The sequence below is a fragment of the Loxodonta africana genome, chromosome 8 (genome assembly GCF_030014295.1).
Source record: "Loxodonta africana isolate mLoxAfr1 chromosome 8, mLoxAfr1.hap2, whole genome shotgun sequence".
Lineage (NCBI taxonomy): Eukaryota > Metazoa > Chordata > Mammalia > Proboscidea > Elephantidae > Loxodonta > Loxodonta africana.
Genome location: NC_087349.1, coordinates 113,215,069 through 113,232,393, shown reverse-complemented (window position 1 = coordinate 113,232,393; position 17,325 = coordinate 113,215,069). Strand labels below are relative to the sequence as shown.

General features: G+C 36.3%; 1 protein-coding gene across 1 annotated transcript in view; it reads right to left on the bottom strand.

Moving 5' to 3' along the window:
- Positions 1-202: 202 nt before the first annotated feature.
- ZPBP (zona pellucida binding protein) overlaps positions 203-17,325 on the bottom strand; it is a 202,016-nt gene continuing 184,893 nt past the window's right edge. Inside the window, exon 8 of the mRNA XM_003407109.4 lies at positions 203-2,720. Within this exon, the coding sequence (XP_003407157.1) occupies positions 2,626-2,720 (95 nt within the window). The 3' untranslated portion in view covers positions 203-2,625. The remainder of the gene's footprint in view (positions 2,721-17,325) is intronic.

Here is a 17,325-nt window from a genome sequence, read left to right as displayed (position 1 = left end):
TATTTTCAAATATATGTATGTATATATATTTAACTTTGCTTAGTTAATTCAATTTTAAAATACTATTTTAATGGCTCAATAACATTCTATCTTATGGAAACAGTATAATTTACTCAACCATTACTCCCTTTGAAGTCATTTGTTAACTCCCTGTTCATTATTGCATATACTGTGGCAGCTGATATCACTGGATGTAATATTTCATCTGATTTACTTTTTTAGGATAGTTTTCTTTAAGTGAGGTTAATGGACTGAAATTGCTAAGGTGCTTTTTACATGTTGCCAAATGAACACCTATTACACATTCATGAGAAAAAATTTTATTAGTAAAACACAATATGGGAATCATATATGCCCTGCTACCTTTACAGGTCAACGCAATTTTTAAAAATGTTCTGTGAAAATTAATGTATTATATAAGTGTAAGATATTTTGATTCAAACAAAAATGATAAACACAAAATTGCTTTATGACAATAATCTCTTGGGCATTAGTTTATAATTTATATCATATATATTGTTATCATTTTAAACAACTACATTTTACATCCTGTTTGTTAATGTAATAGAAACAATTTTTGTCTTATTGAAGGATTTATACTTTGAAAACATTAATATTCTATTAATTTTTAAAAATATATTAAAGACTAGGAACCCAGGAATATACTAGTATAATTGAATGTGGATGACAGATAGATACATAACAAACAAAAATAAATGTGATAAGTGGTGCAATACAGCGAGGTACATTTCACTATGGGGACCCAGAAAGAGAAGCAATGAATACTTTCTTTCCTTCCCTGTTTTGTCCTCTGTTTCAATTTCTACAGATTGTTCTCTTTGCACGGACTTTGTTAATCTTACCTTGGTCTACCTTCTGATATTTATGTGGTCTTATTTCCAGTCTGCCTTCATAAGGTAAAATATATAATTTTGATAATCATCCTCCTTTTTATCTACCCTTATCTACCATCTATCTCTTCTTGATCTGACCGTCATCACCAGTGCTTATCACTGCCATTATAACTGGTTTTGCTTTCTCAGGCTGACTAGCTACTGATCTAAAGATGTTCATGCTCAGTAAAATGTATCATAAATCAAATTACTCAATTTTTTTTTAATAGAAAATAAGTTAGCCAAACAGGTACAAAGCACCTAACTTTTCAGTACAAAGGAAAGAATATTCATTCCAATTTATCATTATTATACAACTAATAAATTTGAAAAAACTCAGAAAGACATGTACTGATAGATGGTTTTTTTACTAGTTACATAATACGTATGCTAGTTAATTAGAGAAGAACAATAACTCACCCAAACAGTGTGAAGTTCAATATATCACTGTACTTATTAGAGGAAAAACAGGCACTTGAAAAACCTCCAGAAGTTATATGAAAACAATTATAGTTCTGAAAGCCTAAAGAGATTTTTTAAATAGTGCTCATAAACAAATAGAGCTACATGTCATTTTTCGTCCCTTTGTATATGTGTTAGAACTCTCAGCTTACATTAACTGGCCAGTTTTAAAAGCCACACTGGATCCTAGGTATAAGTAGTCTTTGCTTGTCAACATATTGCACAATTTTGCCTACATCCAACTTCTTTATTTCCATTTATAAATGTTTGTTTTAAGAAAAAAGATATGAAGACCAAAACAGTGGATATCAGACAGTAAAGTTAATGTAAATATAATAAAACAGTACTTAAAAAATTGAGAACCTACTAATTTTGACATATCAGTAGGATGACACCATATTTTGTAAAATCTAATGTATTTAATTTTGACATAATACTGATATATATACTTTAATGTATTTTCATGATATTTAAATATTAAATTTTATGGCAATTATTCATATCCAAATATAACGTCCTAATGTGAGAGACAGTAGTAGTTGTAGCAGTAGTAACAGCTATCGTATAATACTCATTTTAATAGTGAAAGCAATGAAACAAAGATTGTGATAATTGTTTGATTCTTAGCCACTCTCTCTTCACTGAGAAAGCTCAAACATTAACATGGGCTAATGCAATGATTTCTCCATTCTAAAATGTCAAAAAGGTACTTTAAACGACGTTAAACTGCAAAGTTTTAAGATAGCCACACTGAACCATATTAAAAACCCAAGGTGTGCTTAGAGGTAGGTCTTACACTAAAGAGGCTAAAAATTGCAATAATTAGACCCCCAGTGTTTAAAAATGACTTTGAACTGTGAAAGTTCAAATTCTATAGAAGGAATAAAATCCCATAAAATTAAATCAAAGGAATGAAACTAGCTGAAATGAAATTGACTACAGAAGAATATGGTGGCCCAAATCCAGCCTACATAATTGAACAAATCTTCAAAAATCCTTTGAAGTAACCCTATATAGTATATTTGAAAGCATTTTTAAAAAGCAGTGATACAAAAGATATTTTGGAGTCACATGTAGGTCTGGCATAAATAGAAAAAGAATACAGGTGTTCACCTTCACAAAGCATCTGAACATACTGTGTTTGAGTAAAATGATGACACCATATTTTGTAAAATCTAATATATTTAATTTTGGCATAATACTGATTATATACATTTTTCAAAAAATTTTTGTGTGTTTAATAAATCACTGAGGAATTCAAAATAATGTGCTACAAGCATGCTTTTGCTCCATATACCAGGCTGTTATTGCACTGAAGGCATTGAATTCCATCACGGGGATTATAAGATCCAGGACTGCAGATAACTGTGAATAAAGAATAGGCTAATAAGTAAATTTTTTCTTAGAATGCCACATAAGCTAACTTTACATGAAGGATCAAAAAAGATGCTTTTCTCCAGTACTACCAAGATTCAATAGTACCTGTTAATGTTCAAATCAGGTTCATGTTATATTATTTAATTCATATAATTTAATTTCATATAAAATATATGAAATTCATACAATTTCATATAATTTAATTACATGTAATTTACTTTTATGTCTTTTTTTCCAAATCAAGAAATATTTTAACTGTTAATCAGAAGCGGTATTTCCCAAGATTTAATAAACATTTTATTTGGAAAATATTGTTTCATGCTGAAGAAAAATTAAAGTTAAAAAGATTTATTTGCTACAGGAATAACAAGAGAGTTTAAAATGATAATGTACATTATAAAATTCCAATTGTAGATATCATGGTTTTCAAAGGTATGCAATCATGGTATGTTTTCTTTAAAAATAACCATTAATATTAATTACTTGGAGCAAAATTTTGGAAACACTGAGCAAAGTTATTGAAAATGCTAACAAACATTACACGTGCAGAAGAAAAATCTGCATGCAGTCTTTACACACATCAATCGGCATAAGTGGAACTGACACTGGCATAAAATCATGTAAAGACAAGTTTAAATAAAAATTACCCTTAAATAAATATTCTTAGAAGTAACAAAACTTCATAATATTATGCATAATACCATACAGTCCTTACTTATAGCGATCTCTGCTTTTATACACTGTAAAATGGTTTTCTCCCCCTCTCAAATGAAATTAGAGAAAAAAATATTAAAAAGTCATCTAAAGTACAAAATTAGCAAAAGTATCTTCCAGGTTTGAGTCTCATTGAGTAGAAAATCTTTCAGCTACTGGTATAAGATAAGTTTGATTAAACTTATGACTAGTTAAAGAAGGAGAGAATGAGTCACATCAACAAAATGGCTGAATAAGCAGCTCCAAACACCTGTCCCTCCACAGAAGCATCGAAAAAAGCAGGAAATGTAACTACAGAGCAATATCCCTTATGAATATAGATGTAAAAATCCTCAATAAAAATATTAGCAAGTTAAATCCAACAGCATAATAAAAGGATTGTATACCATGACCAAGCAGGATTTATCTTGGGAATGTAAGGGTAGCTCAACATAAGATGCTATAAATGTAGTACACCACATTAAATCATCTCAATTGCTGTAGAAAAAGCATTTGAAAGTATTCAACCACCCTCTCATGAGAAAAACATACGGATAACTAGGAACAGAGGGAATATTTTCAAAATGATAAAAGGCATTTATGAAAAATTCACAGCTAACATCATATTCAACAGTAAACAATTGAAAGCTTTCCCATAATATAAGGAAAAAGCCAAGAATGTCCACTTTAACCACTGCTATCCAATATTGTCCTGGATATTCTAGCTAAGGCAATTAGGCAAGAAAAATACACAAAATGTAACCAAATTAAAAAGGAAAAACTAAAACTATCTCGACCAGCAGATGACTGGGATTTTCCTATACACAGAAAATCCCAAAGAACACACACACCACTAGAGCTTATGAAGAAATCCAGTGAAGTTACAGGATACAGGTCAACTCACAAACATCAGTTATGTTGCTATACAACAGCAATGGGCAATCTGAGAAGAAAGTTAAGGAAACTGTTTCATTTACACTAGCATCTAAAAAATAAAATACCTAGGAATAAATGTAACAAGAGATGTGAAAGATTTATGCAATGAAAATCATCTAATAACAAAAGCACAAACAGCAAAAGACAACATAAATAAATGGGACCTCATAAAAACTAAATTTTGTTCATCAAAAGACTTTACCAAAAAAGAGAAGACAAACTACTGAATGGCAGAATATCTTCAGAAGCCAGATATCCAAAAAGAATCTAATAATCATGTATATATAAAACTTTGACAACTTAACAACATAAAAGCAAATAACCCAATCATCAAATGGGCAAAGGATTTGAACAGACATTTCACCAAAGAGGACATTTAAATGTCCACCAAACACATGAAAAGATGCTTAGTATCATTAGCATTCAAAGCAATGTAAATCAAAACTACAATGAAATACCATTCATTCCTACTAGTATGGCTAAGATTAAAAGCAAGCAAGCAAACAAACAAAAAAAAACACCTGAAAGCAACAAAAGTGGCAATGATGTGGGAAAACTGGAACCCTTACCCACTGCTGGTGCGAATGCAAAAACAGTACAGCTGTTGTGGAAAACAGTGTGGTGGTTTCTCAAAAAACTAAAAATAGAACTACCATATGACCCAGCACTTCTACTCCTAGGTATATACCCAAAAGACTTGACAGGAGAAACTCAAACAGAGGTTTCTACACCACTGTTCTTTTGCAGCACTCTTCACAATAGCCAAAAGGTGGAAATAACCTAAACATTTAAAAAAAAAAAAAAATTTTTTTTTTTTCCAACAACAGATGAATTGGTAAACAAAATGTGGTACATACATACGACAGAATACTACCCAGTCAGTAAGAGAGGTGAAGTCTTCATACATGGTACAATATGGATGAAGCTGGAAGACATTATACTCAATGAAATAAATCAGTCATAAAAGGATAAATATTACATGACCCGACTTGAGGCAGGGCCAAGATGGTGGAATAGCCAGATGCTTCTGCCGATCCCTCTTACAACAAAGACCCAAAAAATCAAGTGAAATGATTATATTTATGACAAGCTACGAGCCCTGAACATCAAAGGCAAAGTTAGAAAACAGACTAAGTGGCACGGGGAGAGTGAGACTGTTCAGAAGCGGAGAGGAGTTGCCAGACCTGAATCGCTGAGATCCCTCAGGCATCATTCCCAGAAGTGGCTGCAGCAGGCTGGTGACAGCATTCAGCCACAGTTTCCTTAGGGAGAAGAGGCCAGGTGCACACCCTGCTCAGACCTCTGGAACCAAAGAAGACTGGTGCTCTCGGCAAAAGCTAAGTACTTGCATATATTTTACCATGCCCCCCCCCCGCCCCCAAGCTGGCTTCAGTTGCTGTTGATTTCCCTGGGCCTCAGATAGGCCCATTTGAGTGCCCTGAGCCATGCTCCTGGACTTGGAGAAGGAATAACTTTACAACAGGAGGAAAAGATAATTTGCCATCTCCACTAATCTGGGGAGCTCAGGACAGAAGTGGCTCCTGTCCAGGCATAAACGTGCCATGGACTTTGAATACCTTTCCCCCCTGCATGGACCTATGTGGGCCTATTCTCTTGGAATAGGCCCTTGCTGGCGGACTGCGACTGTTTAAGCTGTGTGATGGAGAGGTGGGTGTTTGATATTTGACACAGCTTTGCCTATTAAACAGGGTCCTCACCTACCCACATCAGGGGCCTAAGGACTGGTGGCTCCTCTCAGGTCACCCAGGCCCCAGGACAGGGGTCCAAGGATAACTTGTACCTCCCATTCCTTACAACCAAAAACACTAGGTGCCTATGCTCCATCTGCAGAACTCACCCACCTGCACTCTAGGGAACAGGGATGTGCTTTCATCAGAGACACTCGGGAGACAGTTCTTAGCCCCCTGCCGTGTTCAGAGCGTGACCTCCTGCTGCAACCAGATACTGGTAGCTACACCAATCAACCCTGCCCCTCTAAGACTGTAGGACAGAGCCTATACCACATGCTTGATGACCAGCTACCTGGAAACCTGAGCTGAAGCCACACAAGAAAAGTGAATGGACTCATAAGCTCATATAACTGATAACAGTTCTAGCCATCTGGTGACAGGAGGTCAGAGCCCCAAAGGTGAAAATAATCAAGCTAGCTCCTCAAGTAACCCATTTGGGCATATCAAAACAAAACAAGAGAGAAACTAGGATACAGTAAGCAAACATAAAATAAACTAATATAATAACTTATAGATGGCTTGGAGACAATAGTCAATATCAAACCACATAAAGAAACAGATCCTGATCACTTCAACAAGCTCTCAAAACAGAGAATCAAAGGATCTTCTGGATGAGGGTGCCTTCCTGGAATTACCAGATGCAGAATTCAAAATATTAACATACAGAACTCTTCAAGACCTAAGGAAGGAGATTAGGCAATTCGCAGAGCAAGCCAAGGAGCACAAGATAAAACAGTTGAAGAAATTAAAAAGGTTATTCAAATATATCCAGCAAAACTGTCTCTCAAACATGAAGGTGAAATTAGGACATTTCCACATTAACAGAACTTTAGGGAATTCGTAAAAACCAAACCAAAACTACAAGAAATACTAAAGGGAGTACTTTGGTTAGAAAATCAATAATATCAGGTATCAACACAAGACTAGAACACTGGGCAGAACAGTCCGAAGTCAAACCAGAAAGGGAAATCAAAAAAATAAATCAAGATTAAAAAAATGTTCAAAACAGGTAAAGCAATGTTATTACATTAAAAAAGACAACATTAAAAGAATAAAGAAGGACTAAGAAATGTAATCATAGATCTTCCATATGGAGAGGAAGATAAGGTGATACAAAGAAATAAATATTAGATTTAAATTTAGAAAAATAGGAGTAAATAAATTTTTTTAATAAGGTAACCACGAAGGAGATAAAGTATCCTACACATTAAAATAAAATACAAGAAAAAAATAGAGACTCAGCAGAAACAAAATCAACAACAACAACTAAAAGGACAATATATAAAGATAATCTACTCAGCACATAAAATTAAGTGCGAAAAAAAAACTGTCAACAACACACAAAAAAAGACACCAAAATGACAGCACTGAATTCATACCTATCCATAATTACGCTGAATGTAAGTGGACTAAATGCACCAATAAAGAGATAGCGAGTGGCAGAATGGATTAAAAAACATGATCCATCTATATGCTGCCTACAAGAGACACACCTTAGACTTAGAGGCACAAACAAACTAAAACTCAAAGGATGGGAAAAAATATATCAAGCAAATAACATTCAAAAGAGAGCAGGAGTAGCAATATTAATTTCTGACAAAACAGACTTTAAAGTTAAATCCATCATAAAGGATAAGGAAGGACACTATATAATGACTAAAGGGACAATATACCAAGAAGATATAACCATATGAAATACTTATACACCCAACGACAGGGCTACAGGATACATAAAACAAACTCTATCAACAATTAAAAGTGAGATAATAGTAGGAGACTTCAACATACCACTTTCAGTGAAGGACAGGACATCCAGAAAAAAGCTCAATAAAGACTCGGAAGATTTAAATGCCACAATAAACCTGCTTGACCTCACAGACATATACAGAACACTCCACCCAAGAGCAACCAAGTATACTTTCTTTTCTAGTGCACATGGAACATTCTCCAGAATAGATCACATATTAGGTCATAAAGCAAGCCTTGGCAGAATCCAAAACCTAGAAACACACTAACTACCTAAACTAACACAAACAGAGGTAGAACAACTAAATAGACCCATGACAAAAGAAGAGATTGAAAAAGTAATCAAAAAACTCTCAAAACAAAAAAGACTTGGCCCTATGGCTTCACTGCAGAGTTCTACAAAACTACTACTACCACTACTACTAAAGGTATTTCAGAACGTAGAAAAAGACAGAATACTCCCAAACTCATTCTATGAAGCCACCGTATCCCTGATACCAAAACCAGGTAAAGACACCACAAAAACAGAAAATTACAGACCTATACACCTCATGAACTTAGATGCATATATCCTCAACAGAATTGTAGCCAACAGAATTGAACAACATATCCAAAAAATAATTCACCATGACCAAGTGGGATTCATACCAGGTATGCAGGGATGTTTCAACATTAGAAAAACAACTAATGTAAGCCATCATATAAATAAAACAAAAGACAAGAATCACATGATTTTATCAATTGATGCAGAAAAGTCATTTGACAAAGTTCAACACTCATTCATGGTAAAAACTCAGCAAAATAGGAATAGAAGGAAAATTTCTCAACATAATAAAGGGCATTTATACAAAGCCGATAGCCAACATCATCCTAAATGGAGAGAACCTGAAAGTATTCCCCTTGAGATCGGGAACCAGACAAGGATGCCCTTTATCACCACTCTTATTCAACATTGTGCTGGAAGTCCTAGGCTGAGCATTTAGACAAGATAAAGAAATAAAGGGCATCCAGATTTGTAAGGAGGAATTAAAAGTATCTCTATTTGCAGATGACATGATCTTATACATAGAAAACCCTAAGGAATCCTCAAGAAAACTACTGAAACTAATAGAAGAGTTAAGCAGAGTATCAGCATACAAGATAAACACACAAAATTCAGTTGGATTCCTCTAGAACAACAAAAAGAATATCGAAGAGGAAGTCACCAAATCAATACCATTTACAGTAGACCCCAAGAAGATAAAATACTTAGGAATAAATCTTACCAGAGATGTAAAAGACTTATACAAAGAAAACTACAAAACACTTCTGCAAGAAACCAAAAGAGACCTACATAACTAGAGAAACATACCTTGCTCATGGATAGCAAGACTTAACATTATATAAATGTCTATTCTACCAAAAACAATGTATAGATTTAATGCAATTCTGATCCAAATTCCAATAACATTTTTTAATGAGATGGAGAAACAAATCACCAACTTCATATGGAAGGGAAAGAGGCCCCGGATAAGTGAAGCATTACTGAAAAAGAAGAACAAAGTGAGAGGCCTTACTTTACCTGATTTTAGATCCTACTATACAGCCACAGTAGTCAGAACAGGCTGGTACTGGTACAATAACAGATAAATGGACCAAAGGAACAGAATTGAGAATCCAGACATAAATCCATTCGCATATGAGCAGCTGATATTTGACAAAGGCCCCAAATCAGTTAAATGGGGAAAAGACATCCTTTTTAACAAATGGTGTTGGCATAACTGGATATCCAACTGCAAAAAAAATGAACCAAGACCCATACCTCACACCGTGCACAAAAAGGAGCTCAAAATGGATCAACGACCTAAATATAAAATCTAAAATGATAAAGATCATGGAAGAAAAAAAAGGGACAACGTTAGGAGCCCTAATACATGGCATAAGCAGTTTACAAAATATTACTAACAATGCAGAAGAAAAACTAGATAACTGGGAACTCCTAAAAATCAAACACCTATGCTTATCCAAAGACTTCATCAAAAAAAGACTACCTACAGACTGGGAAAAAGTTTTCCCCTATGACATCTCTAAAATCTACATGGTACTGCAAATATTCAACTACAAAAAGACAACTCAATTAAAAATGGGCAAAAGATATGAACAGACACTTCACTGAAGAAGACATTCAGGATGCTAACAGATACATTAGGAAATGCTCATGATCATTAGCCATTAGAGAAATGCAAATCAAAACTACAATGAGATTTCATCTCACTCCAACAAGGCTGGCATTAACCCAAAAAACAGAAAATAATAAATGTTGGAGAAGCTGTGGAGAGTTTGGAACACTTATACACTGCTGGTGGGAATGTGAAATGATATAGCCACTTTGGAAATCGAATTGGTGCTTCCTTAAAAAGGTAGAAACAGAACTACCATATGATCCAGCAATCCCACCCCCTTGGAATATATCCTAGAGAAATAAGAGCCTTTACACGAACAGATATATGTACACCCATGTTCATTGCAGCACTGTTTACAACAGCAAAATGATGGAAGCAACCAAGGAACCCATCAACAGATGAATGGATAAATTATGATATTCAATAAAGAACAGTGATGAATCTGTGAAATGTTTTATAACACGGAGTAATGTGGAAGCATTATGCTGAGTGAAATTAGTCAGCTGCAAAAGGACAAATATTGTATAAGACCACTATTTTAAGAACTCGAGAAATAGCTTAAAGAGAGAAGAAAATATTCTTTGGTGGTTATGAGAGGGTGGAGGGAGGGGGCGTGGGAGAGGGGTGTTCACTAATTAGTAGATAAGAACTACTTTAGGTGAAAGGAAAGAAAACACACAATACAGGTGAGGTCAGCACAACTGGACTAGACCAAAAGCAAAGAAGTTCCCTGAATAAACTGAATGCTTCAAAGGCCAGCATAGCAGGGGCAGGGGTTTGGGGACCATGGTTTCAGGGACATCTAAGTCAATTGGCATAATAAAATTTATTAAGAAAACATTCTGCATCCCACTTTGGAGAGTGGCATCTGGGGTCTTAAATGCTAGCAAGCGGCCATCTAAGATGCATCAATGTGTCTCAACCCACCTGGATCAAAGGAGAATGAAGAACACCAAGGACACAAGGTAATTATGAGCCTAAGAGACAGACAGGGCCACATAAACCAGAGACTACATCAGCCCAAGACCAGAAGAATTAGAGGTGCCTGGCTACAACTGATGACTGCCCTGACAAGGTACACATCAGAGAACCCCTGAGGGAGCAGAGCAGTGGGATGCAGAGCCCAGATTCTCATAAAAAGACTAGACTTAATGGTCTGTCTGAGGCTAGAAGGATCCCAATGGTCATGGCCCCAGACCTTCTGTTGGCCCAGGACAACAACCATTCCCAAAACCAACTCTTCAGACAGGGACTGGACATGACAATGGGTTAGAGAGAGATGCTGGTGAAGAGTGAGCTCCTTGGATTGGGTGGACACTTGAGGCTATGTTGGCATCTCCTTCCTGGAGGAGAGATGAAAGGGTAGAGGGGGTTAGTAGCTGGCGAAGTGGACACGTAAAGAGAGAGTGGAAGGAGGGAGCAGAATGTCTCATTAGGGGGAGAGCAATTGGGAGTATGTAGCAAGGTGTATATAAGTTTTTGTGTTAGAGACTGACTTGATTTGTAAACTTTCACTTAAAGCACAATAAAAATTTAAAAAAAAGATTATTCAAGAACATAATGAAAAATTTAATCAGCTACAAGAATCCATAGAGATACACCAATCAGAAATTCAGAAGACTAACAATAAAATTACTGAATTAGACAACTCAATAGAATGTTAGAGGAGCAGAATTGAGCAAGTGGAAGGAAGAATTTAGGGGCCTTGAAGATAAAGCACTTAGCACCAATATATTTGAAGAAAAGTCAGACAAAAGAATTAAAAAAAAATGAAGAAATCTTAAGAATCATGTGGGACCCTTTCAAGAGAAATAACCTACGAGTGATTGGAGTACCAGAACACGGAGGAATAACAGAAAATACAGAGAGAATTGTTGAAGATTTGTTGGCAGAAAACTTCCCCTGATATCGTGAAAGATGGGAAGATACCAATCCAAGATACTCATCGAACTCCACATAAGGTAGGTTTTATATGACCTGATTTATATAAAAAGAGAAGAAAGGCAAATGAATAGAGAAAAAAGTTTATTAGCAGTTACCAGGGCAGGAAGGAGGGGGGAATTAGGGTTAATCATAATGGAAATATCACACTGATTTAGGGTAGGGTTGCACAGCCAATTATTGTAATTGCTGCAAATACACTGTATACCTGTAAAAAGTTGAACTGGCAAAAGTTGTGTGACAGATATATTTATACAACAACAGGGGAAAAAAAAAAGAATAGATGCTGAGGCTGCGTATGTGCAACCAAAATCCTCATGGGATTTGGTTTCCTGGTTTGGAGGTTTAGGGTTATGGTTTCATGGGACACCTCATCTAATAACTTGTTTAGCGCTTCTGTTCTACCTGTTAGTTTGTTGCATAGTGTCTGGGGTCTTAAAAGTTTGCAGGCAGCCATCCAAGGCATGACAATTGGTCTCTATTCACCTGAAGCAACAGAGGAAGAAGAGTCAGGAGCAGGAGGAGGATACGTAATGTGTGGCTCACAGCCCCCATGAAGAGCTACCGCCTTTGCCTTAAGACGAGAAGAACCAAATGGTGTCCAGCTACCACTACTGAACATTTCGATCAAAGATTCTATAGAATAATCCCGATCAAAAGCAGGGAAATGCAGGACAGAATTTCAAATTCTCACGCAATCCAGACTTGCCGGAATCATGAAGGTTGGATGAACCCTTGAAACTACTGCTGTGAGATAATCTTTAAACCTTAAACCAAAAATATCTCCTGATGTCTTCTTGAAACCAAACAATAGTTTAACTCAACTAGGAAAAAAGTTCTGCCTTGAGCATTATGCTCGTTGAAGAACTATCTATAAGGGATCAAACTGACAACAGCAACTTGAAAGATTAAGTAGGAACCTTAGGGGGCAGTGAATTTATGTTAATGTAAGAGGAACAATTCGAAACAGGAGGGTGAGAATGGTTGCACAATTTGAAGAATGTACTCAATGCCATGATTTGTACATGTAGAAACTGGTGAATTGGTGTATGGTTTGCTGTGTATATTCTCAAAAACAACAAAATAAATTTAAAAAAATGCTGAAAGAGATTAAAGAAGACCTAAATGAATGGAAAACATTTCATGTTTATGGATTGGAAGACTAAATATTGTTAAGATGTCAATACTACCCAACATTATTCAATGCAATCCTGATCAAAATTGCAACAGTTTTCTTTGCAGAAGCGGAAAAACTAGTACTCAAATTTATATGAAATTTCAAGGGCCTCTGAATAGCCAAAGCAATTGTGAAAAAGAACAAAGCAGGAGAACCCACACTTCCCAATTTCAAAACTTTCTAGAAAGCTACAGTAATAAAAACAGGGTGGTACTGGTATAAGAATAAACATATAAGACCAGAGGAATATAATTTAGAGTCCATGACAAAACCCATACATCTGTGGCCAATTGATTTTTGACAAGGGTGCCATGTTCGTCCAATGGAGAAACAATAGTCTTTTTAATAAATGATGCTGGGACAACTGGATATCTACATGCAAAGGAATCAAGTTTGATTCATACCTCACTCCATACATGAAAATCAACTCAAAATGGATCAAGGACCTATGTAATAACTAAAATCATAAAACTCCTAGAAGAAAATACAGAGGTATTACTTCAGGACTTAGTTTTTAACAATGGATTCCTAGGTATGACACCAAAATACAAAATAAATAAACTGGATTTCATCAGAAAATATATATACATATACATTAAACTTTTGTTCAACAATGGATTTTGATAACAAAGTGAAGAGACAACCTACAGACTGAGAGAATATTTCTGAGAACCATATACCAGTTAAGGGTTAATATGCAGACTATACACAGAACTCCTATAATTTAACAATGAAAGACAAATAATCCAAACAAAAAATGAGCAAAAGATTTTAATAGATATTTCACCAAAAATATACAAATAGCCAATAAGAACATAATAAGATGCTCAACATCATTAGCCATTAAGACAATGAAAATCAAAATCACAATGAGATACCATTTCACTCCCACTAGGATTGCTAAGAAAGAAGAAAAAAAAAGGAAAACAAATGTTGGTGAGGATGTAGAGAAATTGGAAACCTTATTCATTGCTAGTAGGAATGGAAAATGGTACTGCTTCTATAAAAAAATTTTTGACAATTCCTCTAAAAGTTAGACATAGAATTATCATATCACACAGCAATTGTACTCCTAGGTATATACCCAAGAGATGTGAAATCACTGATGCAAACAGGCACATGTATACCAATGTTCACTGAAGAACTATTCACAATAGCCAAAAGGTGGAAATAAGTTAAACGCCCTTCAATAGATAAATTGGTAAGCAAAATGTAGGATATATATATATATATACTTTTCCAGTTGGCACTAGAAAAACACATACACACAACAGAATATTACTCTGCCATAAAGATAAACTGGAACAATAAGCAACATCATGATAAATGGAGAAGAGATTGAAATTGTCAAGGATTTCATTTTACTTGGATCCACAATCAACACCCATGGAACCAGCAGTCAAGAAATCGAAAGATGCATTGCACTGGGCAAATCTGCTGCAAAGGAGCTCTTTAAAGTGTTGAAAAGCAAAGCTGTCATCTTGAAGACTAAGGTACGCCTGACCCAAAACATGGTATTTTCAATCACATCATATGCATGCAAAAGCTGGATAACGAATAGGGAAGACCAAAGAAGAACTGATGCCTTTGAATTGTGGTGCTGGCGAAGAATACTGAATATACCATGAACTGCCAAAAGAATGAACAAATCTGTCTTGGAAGAAGTACAACCAGAATGCTCCTTAGAAGCAAGGATGGCAGACTGTATCTTACATACTCTGGACATGTTATCAGGAGGGATCTGTCCCTGGAGAAGGACATCATGCTTGGTAAAGTACAGGGTCAGTGGAAAAGAGGAAGACCCTCAATGAGATGGATTGACAAGGTGGCTGCAACAACAGGCTCAAACATAACCACGATTGTGAGCATGGCACAGGACCAGGCGGTGCTTCGTCCTGTGGTACACAGGGTCACTATGAGCCAGAATGGACTCAATGGCACCTAATAACAACAACATAAACATAAATGAATTCCTGACACATGCTACAACATGGATAAACCTTGACAGCATAATGCTTAGTGAAGTCAATCGCAAAATGACAAATACTGTATAAACTCATTAGTATGAAATATCTGGAATAGGTAAACATCTAGAGATAAAAGTTTATTAGTGGGTACCAGGGGCAGGGGGAGAATGTGAAATGGGGAGTCAATAATCAGGAAGCACTGAGTTTCTGTTTATGGTAATAGAAAATTTGCCAATGGGTATTGGTGGTGGTTGTACAACATGATTAATATAATTGATGTCACCATATTGTGCATACTAAAAAATGTTAAATTGTCAAATGTTACATATATTTTTAAAACAATAAAAATATACACGCATGCCCACAGCAGTACTATTCACTATAGCCCAAAGATGAAAACAACCCAAATGTCCATCAACAAATGAATGGATTAAAAAAAAAAAAAGTGATATGTCCCTGTGAGGGTTAAGGTTGTGTGCCAACTTGGCTGGGCCATGATTCTCAGCGGTTTGGCAGTTATGTAATGATGCAGTTTGGCAGTTTTATAATGATGTAGTTATCCTCCATTCTGTGGTATAATTTAATCACCTCCATGATGTGATCTGATATACTCAGCCAATCAGTTGTAAGGGAGTTTCCACGAAGGGGGGACCTGCATCTAATATACATGGGTGTTCTGGTAACGCTTACTGGCTTTTGCTTGCTCTGGATCCTGCATCTGGCTTGTCATCATCTGACCTCTGGCTCTTCGAGCTTGAGCCGGCAGCCTGCCAAATTGCCTGCCAATCTTGGGGTTCACTGGCCTCTGCAGCCCGCGATCCAGCAGCCTGCTGTCTGACCTGCCAATCTTGGCTTGGTAGCCCTGCAGCTATTCGAATCAGAAGAAGCCTCCAGCCTGACACCTGACCCACAGACTTGGGACTTGTCAGCCTCTACAAGTGTAAGAGCCATTTCCTTGAGATAAATCTGTGTATGTGCATATATACATGTATATACATACACACACATATATACACACACACATACACACGCACACACACTTCACTGGTTTTGCTGCTCTAGAGAACCCAGCCTAAGACATTTGGTACCAAGAGTGGTTCTAGAGAAACAAGTTTGTATGGATGAGTTTTCTAAATTGGTTCTTAAGTCCAGTTAGTCTTAAAGATATTGAAGACTCTGCTTCCAGTAGTAAAGAAGCCATTGCTAATCCAAGGAATGACATGGTAACAGAAATATACAAAATATCACCACCAATAGAGCACGAACTATTGGGAGACAAGACTTTGGATGATCACATTTGATGCTTTTCTGCAAATATGTCAGAATGAGAAGTATAAGAAAGCTGGTTGGCTGGTCCTACTTTTACTAGACAAAGTGGTGAAAGGCAGAGATGAGCTCAGGGCTTCAGAGTCACAGCTCAAGCACCATATAAATGATCTCAAAGTTGCCAAATGTGTCCTGAAAGAAAGCCTTATTTCTTGTAGTAATAGAGCTGGTATTGCAGAAAACCAAACCCAGAGTCTTACTGTAACAGTGGCTGAATTACAACACCAAATGAATTCCCAACCTCAAACGGAATCTGAAATTAAATTGATTGGGAAAAAATGGGATCCTGAAACTTGGGATGGAGACTGTCTGTTATACCTTCTGTTATAACAGAAATATCGTAAGTGATGACTTTAACAAAAGGAAATTTATTCTTTCATAATTTAGGAGGCTGGAGACCAAATGCAGGGTGCCAGCTCCAGGGGAAGGCTTTCTCTCTCTGTTGACTCTGGGGAAGGGCCTTGTCATCAATCTTCCCCTGGTCTAGGAGCTTCTCAGTGCAGGGAGTTTGGGTCCAGAGGACACGCTCCCCTCTTGGTTCTTCATTCTTGCTAACATTAGGTGCCCTCTACTGGCTTCTTTTATATCTCACAAGAGACTGACTCAAGACACAACCTCATTTTGTAGATTGAGTCCTGCCTCATTAACATAACTGCCTGTAATTCTGCCTCATTAATGTTATAAAGGTAGGATTTATAATACATAAGAAAATCACATCAGATCACAAAATGGTGAACAATCACACAATACTGGGAATCATAGCCTAGCCAAGTTGGGGGAAAAAAATTCAATCCACAACAGGGACACAGGGGCAAGATAATCAGGATGCTGGGGACCCTGAGTCCCTAAATTCTTTCGAATCGCTCCTGCCAACAGAACCAGCCCTTTCACTCC